General features: G+C 40.5%; 1 protein-coding gene across 2 annotated transcripts in view; it reads right to left on the reverse strand.

Moving 5' to 3' along the window:
- Positions 1–12048: 12048 nt before the first annotated feature.
- The window catches only part of LOC133578236 (protein polybromo-1-like), a 79869-nt gene continuing 71982 nt past the window's right edge, over positions 12049–19935 (reverse strand). The window contains exons 24-28 of one of the 2 annotated variants that reach the window (XM_061932490.2): positions 19073–19271; positions 18779–18980; positions 18644–18712; positions 12942–13184; positions 12049–12866 (exon numbers count right to left, since the gene is read on the reverse strand). In XM_061932490.2, coding sequence (XP_061788474.2) covers positions 12703–12866; positions 12942–13184; positions 18644–18712; positions 18779–18980; positions 19073–19271 — 877 coding nt within the window. In that variant the 3' untranslated portion in view covers positions 12049–12702. Of the gene's footprint in view, positions 12867–12941; positions 13185–18559; positions 18713–18778; positions 18981–19072; positions 19272–19935 lie in introns of both variants that reach the window. The other variant, XM_061932491.2, reaches the window with a different exon arrangement.

Consider the following 19935-nt stretch of genomic DNA (forward strand, 5'->3'; position numbering starts at 1 on the left):
AATGACCAAAAACAAAACTGCTTCTAGCAATAATATTCCTTATATGACTGAACAATTATTGCATGAAATTTACAAAATGCCAAAAAAAGTTAAAGTCCCAATGATTGTCACACACACACACTAAGTGTGGAGACATTTGTCCTCTGCATTTGACCCATCCCCTTGTTCACCCCCTGGGAGGTGAGGGGAGCAGTGAGCAGCAGCAGTGGCCGCGCTCGGGAATCATTTGGTGATTTAACCCCCAATTCCAACCCTTGATGCTGAGTGCCTTAAGCAGGCAGTTAATGGGTCCCAATTTTTTTTAGTCTTTGGTCTGACTCAGCCGGAATTTGAACTCACAACCTTCCAGTCTCAGGACGGACACTCTAACCACAAGGTCTCTGAGCTTCAAGCAACAAATTGTTTTCATGTCCAAATGTAGATATGGAACATAAAAAATTGACATGTGCCCGGAAAAGGGTGGAGTGCCATCTCAGGGTTGGGGAAGAGATCTTGCCCCAAGTGGAGGAGTTCAAGTACCCTGGAGCAATGTTCCCTCTAATTTTTCATGTGTGTGAGCAAACGCAAAAACTCCCTGAGCATTCAGTGGAGCCCATGTGAGCAACATCAGACGTGCACACTGTGGCTACACCAGCAGCACACCTGTCCCAAACCCGACTAAATAACAAGTTAAATCTCCATCCATCCATCCATCCATTTTCTACCGCTTGTCCCTTTCGAGGTCGCGGGAGTTGCTGTAGCCTATCTCAGCTGCATTCAGGCGGAAGGCGGGGTACACCCTGGACAAGTCCCCACCTCATCGCAGAGCCAACACAGATAGACAGACAACATTCTCTTATTATTACAATAAAATGACAGCAGTCATTTTCATGAGGTTGTTTTCTAATATAAGTGTTTAGTCCCACTTACAATGACAATAAGAAAAAACCTTGTTTTTCATGAACTGTGTACTTGTATTGTTTGTCTGGGTGGAGGTCCTGCTTTGGAAATAATTTGTACCCCTTTCAGACATTGCATTTAGTTCCCATTAAAACATTCACATGTTGCACAATGAGATGTAAGCAGGGGATCATGTGTACATTCCTGCAACTTCCTGTTTGTAAAAAATATATTTTTATTAGTATTTATTTAATATACTAACAGCATTTCATGATTTATATGTATAAATTAAGATTCCTAATAAATGACACTAGAATAAGCACACATTTGATTGGTAAATCATAGTGTAACGACCTGGAATTACACTTTATGTGTGGTGTTGGAGTTGTCCGACTTTTTGTGTGGCCGTAAACGCATCACTGGCTAAGTGCCATATTATGTGCATGTGTTGGTGCAAGTGAGAAAGAGCGAGCGGCTGCTGTTGATATATAACAAAGTTGGTTTTGGTCTGGTTTGCTAGATATAATTTTTTTTTACTAATGTTTTAGTGATGTGTTTATGGCCGACAATAAACAGTTTTGCTCAGTAAAGTGATCGATGGAATTCATGTCTTCAAAGCGTCTCGACAGACGTTACAATATTTGAACAATGATGACGAAAACTGTTTTCTCTGTCGTGTCCGTGTCGTGTCGAAAATTGTTATGCGCTTATTTTTTTATTTGATTTTGTGCGTGGCATAGATTTGCCGTGCGCAGAGGACGCTTGAGCAGTGCGCAATTGCACAGGTGCACACCTTAGAGGGGACAATTGGCGTTAGGCCTATTTTAGGGGGAGAATAATGATACATATAAATAAATATTAATACCATTTTTTTTTTAAATGGCTTATTGATAAGCCATTTGTTTTATTTATTTCTGGGTGGATCATGTTGACTATTGGTCCTCCTAATTGTCAATCATTCTGGTGATGTTACGTAAGGACCAGTGACGTGCGGTGAGGTTCATGGCTGGTGAGGCACTGACTGCATCACAGTCAGATTTACAAACATATGAACCCTAAAGAGTATCTTATTCACCATTTGATTGGCAGCAGTTAACGGGTTATGTTTAAAAGCTCATACCAGCATTCTTCCCTGCTTGGCACTCAGCATCAAGGGTTGGAATTGGGAGTTAAATCACCAAAAATGATTCCCGGGCGCGGCGCCGCTGCTGCCCACTGCTCCCCTCACCTCCCAGGGGGTGAACAAGGGGATGGGTCAAATGCAGACGACACATTTCATTACACCTAGTGTGTGTGACAATCATTGGTACTTTAACTTAACTTTAACTTTACACATACAAACTGTAGCACACAAAAAAGCACATTTAATAAAAAAAACGTTATTATGGTCTTACCTTTACTTATAAATGATGTCCATGCGCCGCAACTAAAGCCCTCACTTGAACTTTCCACGTGCAAGATTGAATCTATTTAAAAAAGTGTAACCGAGAGTTTATAAATGTCACCTATACTGTATGAAACTACAAAATAACAAACACAGAGGCTCCAGTTTACACGAGGACCACTTTATTTACCTTCTTTCAAAAACCTCCACTCCACTCCGTGTCATCACTTCCGCTCTTATCCATCCATCCATCTTCCTCCGCTTATCCGAGGTCGGGTCGCGGGGGCAGCAGCTTAAGCAGGGAAGCCCAGACTTCCCTCTCCCCAGCCACTTCGTCCAGCTCCTCCCGGGGGATCCCGAGGCGTTCCCAGGCCAGCCGGGAGAGATAGTCTTCCCAGCGTGTCCTGGGTCTTCCCCGTGGCCTCCTACCGGTCGGACGTGCCCGAAACACCTTCCTAGGGAGGCGTTCGGGGGGCATCCTGACCAGATGCCCGAACCACCTCATCTGGCTCCTCTCGATGTGGAGGAGCAGCGGCTTTACTTTGAGCTCCCCCCGAATGACAGAGCTTCTCACCCTATCTCTAAGGGAGAGCCCCGCCACTCGGCGGAGGAAACTCATTTCGGCCGCTTGTACCCGTGATCTTGTCCTTTCGGTCATGACCCAAAGCTCATGACCATAGGTGAGGATGGGAACCTAGATCGACCGGTAAATCGAGAGCTTTGCCTTCCGGCTCAGCTCCTTCTTCACCACAACGGATCGATACAGCGTCCGCATTACTGAAGACGCCGCACCGATCCGCCTGTCAATCTCACGATCCACTCTTCCCTCACTCGTGAACAAGACTCCGAGGTACTTGAATTCCTCCACTTGGGGCAAGATCTCCTCCCCAACCCGGAGATGGCACTCCACCCTTTTCCGGGAGAGAACCATGGACTCGGACTTGGAGGTGCTGATTCCCATCCCAGTCGCTTCACACTCAGCTGCGAACCGATCCAGCGAGAGCTGAAGATCTTGGCCAGAGGAAGCCATCAGGACCACATCATCTGCAAATAGCAGAGACCTAATCCTGCAGCCACCAAACCAGATACCCTCAACGCCCTGACTGCGTCTAGAAATTCTGTCCATAAAGGTTATGAACAGAATCGGTGACAAAGGGCAGCCTTGGCGGAGTCCAACCCTCACTGGAAACGTGTCCGACTTACTGCCGGCAAGCGGACCAAGCTCTGGCACTGATTATACAGGATTACAGGCGACCTCACCTGCCTCTAGTGACTGCACGTCACTGGTAAGGACATATATATATATATATATATATATATATATATATATATATATATATATATATATATATATATATGTATAAAAGATTGTATTTGATTCCAAATCTCAAAGTGCTACAGAAATACAACCATTGGCGTTGTAATAAATGAATAAATAAAAAATGGCTTATCGACAAGTAATTTGTTTTATTTGATATATATATATATATATATATATATATATATATATATATATATATATATATATATATATATATATATATATTATATATATATATATATATATATATATATATATATATATATATATATATATATATATACATATTCACATTGTAGATTGTCACTGAAGGCATCAAAACTCTGACACCTGTGAAGTGAAAACCCTTTCAGGTGACTACCTCTTGAAGCTCATCGAGATAATGCCAAGAGTGTGCAAAGCAGTAATCAGAGCAAAGGGTGGCTATTTTGAAGAAACTAGAATATGAAACATGTTTTTGGTTATTTCACCTTTTTTTGTAAAGTACATAACTCCACGTGTGTTCATTCATAATTTTGATGCCTTTAGTGACAACCTACAATGTAAATAGTCATGAAAATAAAGAAAACACATTGAATGAGATGGTGTGTCCAAACTTTTGGCCCGCACTGTATATGTGTTGGTTTTCATTGTAAATTGTGTTAGAAAAACAATCTAATTTGTTCCTCTCATGAAAGCGGTAGAAAACATGCATTCCTGGGTGTATTTTTGACATTTTGGGCATTCTGGCTCCTCACAGGACTTATGGAACTCAAACCCGGTTAGGTATTTTTGACATTATTGGGCATTTTTAACATTTATGGCTGTTTTTCCCCCTCTTCTTCTCTGCAAGTCTTTTCTGGGTGTATTTTTGACATTCTGGGCATTCTCCTTGCGGGACTTACGGGACTCAAACCTGGTTAGGTATTTTTGACACTGTTGGGCATTTTTAACATTTATGGCTGTTTTTCCCCTCTTCTTCCCCGCTTTCCTGTGCGTCTTTAATGATCCCTCGTTTATTGCTGTTAATTGGTTCCAGGCATGACATCATAAATTAATTTCCTTAAGGTAGGAATCATGAATTAAAAATCCAATAAAGCTTTAGGTAGGTAGGTATTTTGGACAATATTGGGCATTTTTAACATTTATGGCTGTTTTCTCCCTTTACTTTCCCGCTCCCCTTTGCGTCATTCCTAGGTGTTTTGTTTTTTTGTGTCATTTTGGCTCTTCCAGGGACTTATGGAACTCAAACAATATTTTTAACAATATTGGGCATTTTTCCACATTTATGGCTGTTTTTCCCCTCTTTCCTGTTCGTCTTTCCGGGGTGTATTTTTGACATTTTGGGCATTCTGGCTCCTCACGGGACTTATGGGACTCAAACCCGGGTAGGTATTTTTGACAATATTGGGCATTTTTAACATTTATGGCTGATCTTCCCCACTTTCCTGTGCGTCTTTAATAATCCCTCGTTTATTGCTGTTAATTGTTTCCGGACATGACCATCATAAATTAATTTCCTTAAGGTAGGACTCATGAATTATAAATCAAATATAGTTTTAGCGAGAGCATAAATAACCTGTTTATTACTTTCTAAATAAAATGTTCACTATTCCGAGAGCCCTCTAGACATGAAATAACACCCTTTAGTCACCGTTACACACTTTTACTCCAATGTAGTAATGTTGCCTGAGGCTGAGCCAATCAGGGGCCACGATACTGAACGTGATGATTGGTTTGGTCTTATTTTGTGGCCAATACTACTGTAGTATTTATATTTTTAGTTAATTGTGCCACATTTACTCATGTAAATGCTTAATTTAGAGCAAATATGCTTTAAGAAAATCTGTGGTATGGGGAAAACACAATATATGAAGCGCTATGTGAGAGGTTTGGCCCATTTTTTGCAGATTTTCTAGCATCAATGGCGGCCTGTGCGAGACCCCCCTTGAGTCCTTTGTAGATTCCTGTTCTCTGTTTGACACTTCATGTTAGCAGTATTAAAGGTGCCCATATTATGAGGGGCCGTTAGGGACATTATTCAGAATTACCTCTTACATACACTACTGAAATGCTCTCACACAAACAACTGAAATCTTTTTCTTTTATACACACTACTGAAACACTCTTATAAACACTACTGAAATGCTCTTACATACACAACTGAAATGCTCTCACATAAACAACTGAAATATTTTTCTTTTATACACACTACTGAAACACTCTTATAAACACTACTGAAATGCTCTTACATACACAACTGAAATGCTCTCACATAAACAACTGAAATATTTTTCTTTTATACACACTACTGAAACACTCTTATAAACACTACTGAAACACTCTTATAAACACTACTGAAATGCTCTTACATACACTACTGAAACACTCTTATAAACACTACTGAAACACTCTTACATACACTACTGAAACACTCTTATAAACACTACTGAAACATTCTTACATACACTACTGAAACACTCTTATAAACACTACTGAAACACTCTTACAAACACTACTGAAACATTCTTACATACACTACTGAAACACTCTTATAAACACTACTGAAATGTTTTTGTCTCACGCACACACACGCACACCCTGCAAAAAATGTTCTATAGAATTTCTAAAGAATATCTCTATAGAATTTCTAATGAACTTTAGGACCGAAGTTCTATAGAATTTCTAAAGAATATCTCTATAGAATTTCTAATGAACTTTAGGACCGAAGTTCTATAGAACAGGATTCTAAAGAATGGTTCTATAGAACAGGGTTCTAAAGAATGGTTCTATTGAACAGGGTTCTAAAGAATGGTTCTATAGAACAGGGTTCTAAAGAACATGGTTCTAAAGAATGGTTCTATAGAACAGGGTTCTAAAGAATGGTTCTATAGATCTAATTCCAGGTGTGCACACCTGGAATTATTTTTCCACTAGTATGTCTAAACGGATTTCACCTGTGTGTGTGTGTGCTTTTTACACGTGCGTGTGAGAGACAACAATTTCAGTAGTATGTGTGCAAAGATTTCAGTTATGTGTATGAGCGCATCTTACCAGTGTGTATGCAAGCATTTTACCAGTGTGTGTAAGAGCATTTTACCAGTGTGTGTAAGAGAATCTTACTAGTGTGTGTGAGCGATGTTGCATTCCGGTTCCGGTCACCAATAATCCCCGCCCCTTTTCAGACAAGTTTTTTTTTTTTTTTTTTTTTTTAAGCCAAGTTGTTGACAAAATGTCTGCCGACAAGTCGCTTAACCGAGGTGGGAGCTCCACTTCATAATTTGAGGGCTTCAGCTGAGAATATAAGAACACTTTCAATGCAACAAGGGTCGTGCTGCCGCCGTGAGCGGCCACACAGGTGCCTTTCTCCTCCCGACAGCCAAGCAGCCTGGAGCAAATGTTACCTTGCGAGTTTACACTGCAGCATCATCAAGTGCAACGTTTCAGTTCATGGACATCGAAGCAAGAGGAGGAAAAGGTGATTAGACATTATTTATTTCTAAATGATTGTAGAATCACACGAAATGTAAGACGACATGGCATTGTAGTGCGCTACTATGGTAACATGTCGAAATGTGAGTCACGTCGTGGTACGTCAGTAGCTGATCACATACTAATAATAATGGATTACATTTATTTAGCGCTTTTTTATCGACTAGATAAGGGGTCCCCAAACTACGGCCCGCGGGCCGGTTACTGCTTGCCAAAGTCCAACATCCGGTTCGCTGGAGAAAAAAAAAGTTGTATTATTATTTTCAATCTGTCTTTTCTAATCCATATTTTGGTGTCCCCTAGCCGCTCAGGCTAATCATATTGTCTAAAAATGCATTTCCCTGTATGACTTATATCGTCTTAGCTGTTTTCATGTGATCTGATTGTTACATTCTTATTTCAGAGTCACCACGCAGCTGCATGACCATTTCAACAAAGACGGAATAAACAACCTCTGGATTCATGGAACTTGTCTGCACACAAATATATTAATTGGAATATTCAATACATTTCACATAGAAACATTGTGATTATTCTTTTCAACAGTGTGTTGAAAACAACCTTTTTTGGCTCAGAAAGGTTCCTTATGTCTTATTATTCATATGCTTTCAATACTTGTCGGTGTGTAATTCCAGACATAGATGTAAACATTAATGAGACAACAATGAACATTTTTCAACAAGTGAAACCACTTGAAAATGATGGCAACTATGGAATAGACATTTTCACTTCAATTCTGCACTTTATTCAGTGAACATGGGAATTATAAGGTTTGTTAAAATGTTTTCTTCACTTGTGCAGTGTATTCTGCAAATTAACATTGTGTTTAAACATTTTGTAAAAAATAAATAAATAAGGAACCTGTTATACGGACCTGTATGAAGTTGCCCACTTTATTATTGCAAATATCAAAATAACACTTCAGTGCCCCTACCGAAAATCTCCCGGGGCAACCATACTACCGAATTTCTCCCGATTTTCACCCGGACAACAATATTAAGGGCGTGCCGTCATGGCACTGCTTTTAGCGTCCTCTACAACCTGTCGACGCGTCCGCTTTTTCACCATACAAACAGCGTACCGGCCCAGACACATGTACTGTATTTTTCGGATTATAAATCGCAGTTTTTTTCATAGTTTGGACGGGGGTGCGACTTATACTCATGAGCGACTTATGTGTGAAATTATTAACACATTAGCATAAAATATCAAATAATATTATTTATCTCATTCACGTAAGAGACTAGACCTCTAAAATTTCATGGGATTTAGCGATTAGGAGTGAAAGATTGTTTGGTAAACGTATAGCATGTTCTATATGTTATAGTTATTTGAATGACTCTTACCATAATATGTTACGTTAACATACCAGTTGGTTATTTATGCCTCATATAACGTACACTTATTCAGCCTGTTGTTCACTATTCTTTATTTATTTTAAATTGCCTTTCAAATGTCTATTCTTGCTGTTGGCTTTTATCAAATAAATGTCCCCAAAAAATGCGACTTATACTCCAGTGCGACTTATATATGTTTTTTTCCTTCTTTATTATGCATTTTCGGCCGGTAAATGGTAAATGGGTTATACTTGTATAGCGCTTTTCTACCTTCAAGGTACTCAAAGCGCTTTGACACTATTTCCACATTCACCCATTCACACACACATTCACACACTGATAGTGGGAGCTGCCATGCAATCCCTAACCACGACCCATCAGGAGCAAGTGTGAAGTGTCTTGCTCAAGGACACAACGGATGTGACAAGGTTGGTAGAAGGTGGGGATTGAACCAGGAACCCTCAGGTTGCTGGCACGGCCACTCTCCCAACAGCGCCACGCCAGTGCGACTTATACTCCGAAAAATACGGTAGTCCTGGGTTCAGTCCCGGGCTCGGGATCTTTTCTGTGTGGAGTTTGCATGTTCTCCCCGTGACTGCGTGGGTTCCCTCTGGGTATTCTGGCTTCCTCCCACCTCCAAAGACATGCACCTGGGGATAGGTTGATTGGCAACACTAAATTGGCCCTAGTGTGTGAATGTGAGTGTGAATGTTGTCTGTCTATCTGTTTTGGCCCTGTGATGAGCTGGTGACTTGTCCAGGGTGTAGTTCCTTCCGCCCCAATGCAGCTGAGATACGCTCCAGCACCTCCCGCGACCCCAAAAAAGGGACAAGCGATAGAAAATGGATGGATGCATGGATGTTTACTGCGATGAGGTGGAGACTTGTCCAGGGTGTACCCCGCCTTCCGCCCGATTGTAGCTGAGATAGGTTCCAGCGCCCCCCGCGACCCCAAAGGGAATAAGCGGTAGCAAATGGATGGATGGATGGGCGTGGATGTTTACATTTATTTTGACGGCACATTTTATATTCTTGCCAAACTGTCTTTTAACATATACTTGTTTGGACAGCTAAAATGTAAACAAATAAGCTGAACATATGCCTTGTATGACACCTGGCTTAAGTTTATTGCACAAACCCCTTACCATTGCAAATATTAAAACAACACTGCCATTGGTTTGTGCTGTAAAAAAAAAGTGTTTGTGCTGTTAAGTTTGTTGTTATTCCAAAATAGATTTTCTGACTGGTGATGTCATCCAGCCCCCCCACCTCCTCAAAATATTCCCACACTTGTCCCAATTGTTTGTGCTGAATATTTTTTGGGTCCAAAATTATAGTTTAAGTTAATGTGTTAATATTTACACCTAGCCCCAAACCTAAATACAATAATCACAAACAAAAACATTGTGTATCACAAACGTTTGGGGAGATTTTGACAAAGTGTGTGTGATAATGGGGGCTGTATTTTAAAATAACTTAAAAACCTCAACGGTAGAAACATAAATGTTCACAGCACAAACATATTGCAGTGTTATTTTGATATTTGCAATAATAAAGTGGGCAACTTCATACAGGTCCGTATAACAGGTTCCTTATTTATTTATTTTTTACAAAATGTTTAAACACAATGTTAATTTGCAGAATACACTGCACAAGTGAAGAAAACATTTTAACAAACCTTATAATTCCCATGTTCACTGAATAAAGTGCAGAATTGAAGTGAAAATGTCTATTCCATAGTTGCCATCATTTTCAAGTGGGTTCACTTGTTGAAAAATGTTCATTGTTGTCTCATTAATGTTTACATCTATGTCTGGAATTACACACCGACAAGTATTGAAAGCATATGAATAATAAGACATAAGGAACCTTTCTGAGCCAAAAGAGGTTGTTTTCAACACACTGTTGAAAATAATAATCACAATGTTTCTATGTGAAATGTATTGAATATTCCAATTAATATATTTGTGTGCAGACAAGTTCCATGAATCCAGAGGTTGTTTATTCCGTCTTTGTTGAAATGGTCATGCAGCTGCGTGGTGACTCTGAAATAAGAATGTAACAATCAGATCACATGAAAACAGCTAAGACGATATAAGTCATACATGGAAATGCATTTTTAGACAATATGATTAGCCTGAGCGGCTAGGGGACACCAAAATATGGATTAGAAAAGACAGATTGAAAATAATAATAATAATAATACTATATAATAATACTATACTATACTATACTATATAATAATAAACTTTGGCAAGCAGTAACCGGCCCGCGGGCCGTAGTTTGGGGACCCCTTATCAAGTCGATAGAAAAGCGCTAAATAAATGTAATCCATTATCATTAGTATTTGATCAGCTACTGACGTACCACGACGTCACTCACATTTCGACATGTTACCATAGTAGCGCACTACAATGCCATGTCGCCTTACATTTCGTGTGATTCTACAATCATTTAGAAATAAATAATGTCTAATTACCTTTTCCTCCTCTTGCTTCGATGTCCATGAACTGAAACGTTGCACTTGATGATGCTGCAGCGTAAACTCGCAAGGTAACATTTGCTCCAGGCTGCTTGGCTGTCGGGAGGAGAAAGGCACCTGTGTGGCCGCTCAGGTGCCGCGTCCTGCACGGCGGCAGCCCGACCCTTGTTGCATTGAAAGTGTTCTTATATTCTCTGCTGAAGCCCTCAAATTATGAAGTGGAGCTCCCGCCTCGGTTAAGCTACTTGTCCGCAGACATTTTGTCCACAACTTGGCTTTAAAAAAAAAAAAAATAACCCTGTCTGAAAAGGCAACATCGCTCACACACACTACTAAGATGCTCTTACACACACTGGTGAAATGCTTGCATACACACTGGTAAGATGCGCTCATACACATAACTGAAATCTTTGCACACATACTACTGAAATTGTTGTCTCTCACACGCACGTGTAAAAAGCACACACACACACACAGGTGAAATCCGTTTATACATACTAGTGAAAAATAATTCCAGGTGTGTGTGCGTGTGTGTGTGTGCGTGAGACAAAAACATTTCAGTAGTGTTTATAAAAGTGTTTCAGTAGTGTATGTAAGAATGTTTCAGTAGTGTTTATAAGAGTGTTTCAGTAGTGTATGTAAGAATGTTTCAGTAGTGTTTATAAGAGTGTTTCAGTAGTGTATGTAAGAATGTTTCAGTAGTGTTTATAAGAGTGTTTCAGTAGTGTTTATAAGAGTGTTTCAGTAGTGTTTATAAGAGTGTTTCAGTAGTGTATGTAAGAGCATTTCAGTAGTGTTTATAAGAGTATTTCAGTTGTGTATGTAAGAGCATTTCAGTAGTGTTTATAAGAGTGTTTCAGTAGTGTGTATAAAAGAAGAACATTTCAGTTGTTTATGTGAGAGCATTTCAGTAGTGTTTATAAGAGTGTTTCAGTAGTGTGTATAAAAGAAGAACATTTCAGTTGTTTATGTGAGAGCATTTCAGTAGTGTATGTAAGAGCATTTCAGTAGTGTTTATAAGAGTGTTTCAGTAGTGTATGTAAGAGCATTTCAGTAGTGTTTATAAGAGTGTTTCAGTAGTGTATGTAAGAGCATTTCAGTAGTGTTTATAAGAGTGTTTCAGTAGTGTGTATAAAAGAAGAACATTTCAGTTGTTTATGTGAGAGCATTTCAGTAGTGTTTATAAGAGTGTTTCAGTAGTGTGTATAAAAGAAGAACATTTCAGTTGTTTATGTGAGAGCATTTCAGTAGTGTATGTAAGAGCATTTCAGTAGTGTTTATAAGAGTGTTTCAGTAGTGTGTATAAAAGAAAAAGATTTCAGTTGTTTATGTGAGAGCATTTCAGTAGTGTATGTAAGAGGTAATTCTGAATAATGTCCCTAACGGCCCCTCATAATATCCGGCCAGTAGACGGCGACAAAAGAGCGCTGAGCACAAATAAATACAAATCTCTTTTCCCCTGTCATCATTGTGCCGCCCTGGAAATTATACCCCCAGAGTTTGCCAATGTCGCCCACACAGTAGCTCAAACAATATGTACAACTGTGACCTGTGTACAAAATGCTTAATTTTTTTACCGGCAACATTTTTTTAATACACTTGAATGTAAACATGAAATAAATGTAACACAGAAGGCATTGATCACACACGTAATAGTTGTTACAATATTGCACTTGGAACAGCGTATCTGAAATGTTAAATGAAACATCGCACCTGTAAACATACACACATTCGTTTTTATACGAACACAAAGTAGTCACTTTTAGTGAGCATAAGCCCGTACTTGTCTCACAGGTGCGGGACCAGAGGCTCAGATTTGTATGAGCATGCTACAGGTTGTGTGCGTAACGGATGTTCAGCGTGTCTTGTAGCATCAAGTCACGCAGGCGCCAAAGTGCGTGGGCCATCGTCTTGTGGGCTCCTTTGCTCGTCAGCCAGTGGGATGGTAGTCTGCCTTCCTGCTCTTTCGTCAAGCGCACGTCTTGTTTTTTAGCTGAAAGTGCAAGTGTGCATTCTGGTTATTGTGTTCTATATTGTTCCAGGATTCATAAAAATGTAAAAGATTAACCTGAAAGTGTTTGTTCCCACTTGCTGACCGTAGACGACTCAGCGGTGAGGCCCTCAATGTAGCTGAGGTACGCCTCAGAGTGGAGGAGCCTCTGGGACTTGGCTGGGGGGGACACAAACAACGGAGAGGACGGCTGCTGGAGCGCCGGCTGTCCTATCTGGCCTTGTCCCGTGTATGGAGGGGAAGCCTGCTGTCCAGGACCTACCACACTCACCATGCTTCCACCCCCCACACCATTAATGCCTGAGGATATTCAAACAAGTACAACATCACACATAAAACATTAAAACTTGTTACTGAATTTCTGGTAAAGTTTTGAAATGTCTTCTATCATGCAAAGGCGACATGTCATTGATGTTCCAACAGCAATATGTGTTCCTAAAACCAGTTTATGAGCACTAAACGTGTGAAAAATATATTAGCCACATATTAGCTAACGTTTGTGTCCTCCTGTTCCACTGCTTAATGTTACGTTATTGTATGCGATATATGCAGAGGTGGGTAGAGTAGCCAACAATTGGAGGCAACTAAGAGTACTGTTACTTTAGAATAATATGACTCAAGTGAAATTAAAGAGTAGTCATCAAAATTATTACTTAGGTAAGACTAAGTATTCTGTGAAAAAAACTACCGTATTTTTCGGACTATAAGGCGCACTTACAATCCTTTCATTTTCTCAAAAATCGACAGTGCGCCTTAGAACCCGGTGCACCTAATGTACGGCATAATTCTGGTTGTGCTTACCAACCTCGAAGCTATTTTATTTGGTACATGGTGTAATAAGTGTGACCAGTAGATGGCAGTCGCACATAAGAGATATGCCAGTAAACGACACCATAACTTTAAATGTTCCATTGAGAATATAGAACATTACACACGGCGCTCAAAAATCTGTCAAAATGTTTTAGTATGACTTCGGTAAACTATGAAGCTGCACCGCTTGATGGATTGTCGGTGCATTAAACATAACAGTATTATTATGGTGTGTGTATAAGGACTGCAAAATGGCACCCATTAGCAGACATTATCTGGCGTTTTGTTTCGCAATATTATGCAAAACCAACTTTTCTTACCTGCTGATCTGTATTTGGGATCTGCATAAGTACTGAAAATGTGCGCGCGTCCGCCATTGTAGTCCGTGAGGATGACGTAGTCGATAAGCTTCTTCTTTTTCACTATCTTCTAGTTACATGTATGTGGCATTCATCTTCCGCTGTTGCCATTTCTAATATAAAGTAGTGTAAAGTTCTTACTTATATCTGTCAGTAGACTAGCTATCAAAGCGCTAAAAACTGTAGTGAGTTTACATAATTCACCCACGGAACTTTAGTTATTAGAGGGTTTCAGTCAGACAGTTTTTCACGGGACACATTTCCGTCGTTGAGCCACGGATGAAGAGATGCTGCTCATGATTTGATTTAAGTAAAGTCTGAATGTCATTAAAACAGTTAGCTCCATCTTTTGACTTCTTCCACTCCCGTCCTTGCACGCTACACCGCTACAACAAAGATGATGGGGAGAAGACGCTGCCGAAGGTGAGCCACGTAAATAAGACCGCCCACAAAACGGCGCATCCTGAAGCGACAGTTAGAAAGCGGCTTGAAGATGGTCTGTAAAACATAATCTATGCAACATTTTGACCACAGAACCACCATTACATATTTTGTAGACCACAAGATAGTCTTTTAAATTTAGAAAAAAATTATAATAATATGACTCCTTTAATGCGCACTCCTACTAATTTATGAAAAAAGATCAAAAATAGACCAACGTAAGTTACATTAAACTTACACTACTCTGACAAGTAGGGCTGGACGATATATCTATATACGCGATATATCGTGGGTTTGTCTCTGTGCGATATAGAAAATTACTATATTGTGATATTCGAGTATGCGTTCTCACGCAGTTGCTTTTAGCTGCTGGCATTACACTACAGGCTCTCCTCGCTCTTTCCTGTCTCTCCTTCTCACAGACAGCAAGCGCAGCTTCTACACACGTCACATACTGTCACGTCATACGTCACATATGTATACGCCCTCGCGCAGCAAAGAGGTAGTAGCATGGCTAACGTTAGCTGTGATGCTAGCGTGTCTGTGTTTACTAACAAGACATCATGGCGGAGTTGAAGCCGAGTTTCTTAACATGGAGATGTTCTCACTACTTTTCTTTTGTCGAGTACAAAGAAAATAACTTTTTAGTTAAATGTAAGTTGTGTCTTGGATCAAAGATCCTATCTCCTGCCCAAAACAGCAATTCAAATCTGCTGAAACAGCTACAAAAGCAATATGCTTCGAAAAAGCTAGTAAAGAGAGACACACTTCACCGACTGGATTTTAACGGAGGCACTGCTAGCCAGGACAACATTGATAGAGCCATTGCAGCATATGTGCTAGAAGACATGCAGGCTATTTCTACAGTGAAGTCACCCGCTTTCAGGCAGCTAATTAGCATGATAGTGGGCGTCAAACAGCAAATGGCACGAAAACATTTTTCAAGTTCCTGGACACAGGGGACAGTGAGCACATAAACATGGAAAGCAAGCTAAAGAAAACACTCCAAACTCTGTCTCTGCTTATCATTCAGCACGGAAGGTACACACTCTGTCAATTCTCTTATATACTCTTTCATTCTAGACTTCTAGAGTGTTTGATTATCACATCACTCTAAATGTATAGACTATAAAGTTCACAAACATAAAGAGGGATCCTAGTGGGCCAGGCCAAACTTTCCTTTTCTCTAAACTAAAACTTGGGAAATGCGTAGAGTGTTCTCGACATGATTTTATTTCACAATTCCTTGAGAGAGAAAAAGGCCTGGTTAGGCGTGTGTATAGCAGTATGTGTGCTGTATATAGTGACATTACATATAATCATGTCATGTGTGCCTTCCGTGGGTGAAGCCAGGTTTACAGCTATGTTGTGACATGTTGTTATTATGCGGTTTGTTACTTAGGTATGTTATGTTGCAGCTTTTTAAAATAGTTTTGTCAATTTGTTCTGGCCCAAAATAAATTGGCCCTTTGAAACATATCTTTGTCTTTGTGTGTTGTATGTAGACCACATTGCTTAGCAGAGTTGAGTGATGCAAATGCATGTCAAGTTGATCAACAAATTGTATTATTCTCCAGTGCAATAACAGTACTGAAATGAAGGCTAAAAGGGCATTAATGGGAGCCTTAAAAAAAAAGTAACTAAATAGTTACTTTTCACAGTAACGCATTACTTTTTGATGTAAGTAACTGAGTTAGAAACTGAGTTACTTTTGAAATAAAGTAACTAGTAACTGTAACTAGTTACTGGTTTTCAGTAACTAACCCAACACTGATCATGTTGGACAAGTGCAGAGTTACAGTGTCTATGTCAAAAGTGGATAAAGTGCACTTTGTAAAAAGAAAGCAGGCTTTGCAACACATCTTAAAATTAAGTATTACCAATTATCCATCAGTTAGCTACAGACAATGGAGCTGAAAGTTTGATAAAAAATTTTTTTTAGCGAATAGGCTAACCTAGCATGACATCGCTATTAAAATGTGAGTGTAATGTTAGCACTTTAGCTCATATAGCAATGCTAGCGTCACTAACATTTATGTCCTCCTGTCCTACTCCTTAACGTTATGTTGTTGTAAGTTATATACGGCATCTAATTACGTTGGACACGTGCAGAGTAACAGTGTACCTGTTTACAAAGTAACCTTTGTAAACAGAAAACAGGTTTGGCTACACATATTTAAATTTAGTTGACCAACTATGAGTCAACAACAGACATCAAAGTTGAATGTTTGATCATTTTGTTTTTCCTCAGTGAATAGGCTTACCTAGCATGACGTTGTTGTTAAAATGTAAAATGTTAGCTCTCACGTTTATGTCTTCCTGTCCCACTCCTTAATGTAGCGTTGTTGTTCAAGAACTCTTTCATTCCGCACTCCATCCAACTGCATAATCATTCGCCATACAGCAATAGATGATATCTGTCTATTACCTGACCGCTTGTATGTTAGCTACCTCTCTCGAGTCATACCAAAGAATATAAAAATGGGACCCATTACCTCCCATCAAGGGTTGGAATTGGGGGTTAAATCACCAAAAACGATTCCTGGGCGCAGCACCGCTGCTGCCCACTGCTCCCCTCACCTCCCAGGGGGTGAACAAGGGGAGGACGAATTTTACCACACCTAGTGTGTGTGTGACAATCAGTGGTACTTTAACTTTAACTTTTGTTTATTATGTATATTTTCTGCTGGATCTACTCTTTAATTTATGCTGCCTTTTTATTAAAATTGATTTTGCTGCAGCTGTTACATATACTGTAATATTGTACATGGTAATTGGGATTTGTTATATATAGTTATATATGTATTATATAATAATATTAATAATAATATAATATAATATAATAATATTATATATCAGTATATATTATATACTGTATATATAATGTGTAAATATTACATATATGTTATATTGTATATTGCTACTATGGTACATTTTTAGTCTACTGTATACCTTTTGTTTTCGCCCTTGTGTCCTTGTGTGCATTATCCTTTCCATCCTTTGTAACTGAGCTACTGTGTGGAACAATTTCCCTTGTGGATCATTAAAGTTTGTCTGAGTCCAAGTCAAAGTATGTGATATATATGGCGTCTATCACCTTGGACAAGTGCAGATAAGTTACAGTGTACTTGTAAAAAGTGGATAAAGTGCACAATAGCGCTTGTTGGAAACAGGCATGGACAAACACAGCTCATTAGCATTGAAGCTACAAACACACAAAACGGTGTGTTCCTATAGGACTTATGAAAACACTTTCAAACTCCAAAAATTCCAGCATCAAGGCCAGATTGTGGACAACAAACTTCATCCATCCATTTTCTACCGTTTGTGCCTTTCGGGGTCGCTGGAGCCTATCTCAGCTGCATTCAGGCGGAAGGCGGGGTACACCCTGGAGAAGTCACCACCTCATCACAGGGCCAACACAGATAGACAGACAACATTCACACTCACATTCACACACTAGGACCAATTTAGTGTTGCCAATCAACCTATCCCCAGGTGCATGTCTTTGGAGGTGGGAGGAAGCCGGAGTACCCGGAGGGAACCCACGCAGTCACGGGGAGAACATGCAAACTCCACACAGAAAGACCCCGAGCCCAGGATCGAACCCAGGACCTTTGTATTGTGAGGCACACACACTAACACCTGTGCCACAAACTTCCACTACACAATTGTACAGAATCTGCCACTTATAAAACAGGACCTTTAAGAGGTTTTCTTCTCATAGGATAATGGCACATGCTACATTGCAGCCTATTGGTACAGGTATCCCCTACAGCAAGTCAGATTGGTAGACAGGAAATAGGTGTGTGTTTAAGGTGTGGTGGCGATAACGGCACTCCTACTAAGACGTGGCATTTCAGGGAGTCGCACAGCGAGGAGGGGTTTTGGGGGATTTAAAGGCTTCCCCGTGTGATGTGGTGATGGTAGCGCTAACACAACACATTGATTATATTAGCACAGGGAAGTTGAGTCACAAAGATGATGTTATGATGACATGAGAGTAATCAAACAGGGAAGCCCACTAGTTGACACTGGGGTCCATCTGCAATTCTGAGGGGTTACCTGACACAGGCGTCATGCTGGTATTAAGCATCCCCATAGGGGTTGGAGGAGGCACCACCCCGATAAGCGCTCCTACTGGGGTACCTGCTCTAGGGGACGTCTGATAGTGAGTCCTGTCATGCTCCTGCTGCTCAGCCACCTTCGCTGCTCGCTCTGTGCCACATCAAAAACAAATTCAGTTCGACATTCTTGTTTTAACCTTACTTTTGTTCCCCTCACCTTCGTACTCAGCTTTTTTAGAACCCTCCAGGTTCCTCCACTCTGTGCCGACAAGGCGGCTCAGCTCGCCGAAGGAAAAGTCCGGGTGCCGGGCTTTAATGACGGCTCGCATCTCGCTGCTGAACAGGATGTAGCCGCTCATGTTGATTTTCCGCTTGGAGCCCTCCTTCTTGGAAAGACCCTTTAGAGACTTGGCCGTTGACTGTGCATACACAGGAGATTGGATGGCAAAAATGCTACGAGCGACACAGTCAACTCTTCTTCTCCAACACGTTTACGTTCAACATGACGGACCTGAGGTGGCGTGTAGGTCATTAGGTCCATGTCACCGCACATGGAGGAATGCATCCGAGGCAGAGAATGGTCCAGCTCGCCGTCGTCATCGCCAAGCTCCTCCAGCTCCTCGTCTGTCATGTCAGCAAACTTAGCCTCCAGTTCTTCAATTTTCCTGTCCAGCAGAGGCGATGGCTCCTTTTGAGGAATGATGAGCTTTCTGTGTAAGGAAAATACAGACGCTTAAAAACCATAGCCTAGAAAGGAACAGTAATTATTGTCATGCCAATAGCGATAAAGAGCACAAGGGGGCTACGATTGGAGAGGGGCCGTTACTCCTAAAATACGAGCACGAATAACTTTAATAATTGTTTGGAGGGCATGAGAAAGTCTCTTTCACCACCTGGTCATTCATTTACAAGTATATTGCTCAACAGCACAACATTATTGTAATAACAGTAAGGAGTAAACCGCTCAGTCAGCATTAGTCGCTGATAAGTACACAACAGTATGACAAAAACTTTTAAAAAGGGCGTGCAGAGCTAGACAAAGCTGTCTTTGTATGGAGTTAATCAAAACTACATCAGGATGTTGCCTACACCCACAACTGTTAACGACCCAACGCTAATTAGAGACTCTGGCGGTCATTTCTTTTGTAAACAGGTGCCACTAGTGTAAACCTCACTTACTGATGCCTTGGCTCGGTTGGTAGAGCGGCCGTGCCGGAAACTTGAGGGTTCCAGGTTTGATCCCCGCTTCCGCCATCCAAGTCGCTGCTGTTGTGTCCTTGAGCAAGACACTTTACCCACCTGCTCCCAGTGACACCCGCACTGGTTTAAATGTAGATTAAAGATGTAGATAATGGGTTTCGCTATGTAAAGCTC

Source organism: Nerophis lumbriciformis, linkage group LG38, assembly GCF_033978685.3.
Source record: "Nerophis lumbriciformis linkage group LG38, RoL_Nlum_v2.1, whole genome shotgun sequence".
NCBI lineage: Eukaryota > Metazoa > Chordata > Actinopteri > Syngnathiformes > Syngnathidae > Nerophis > Nerophis lumbriciformis.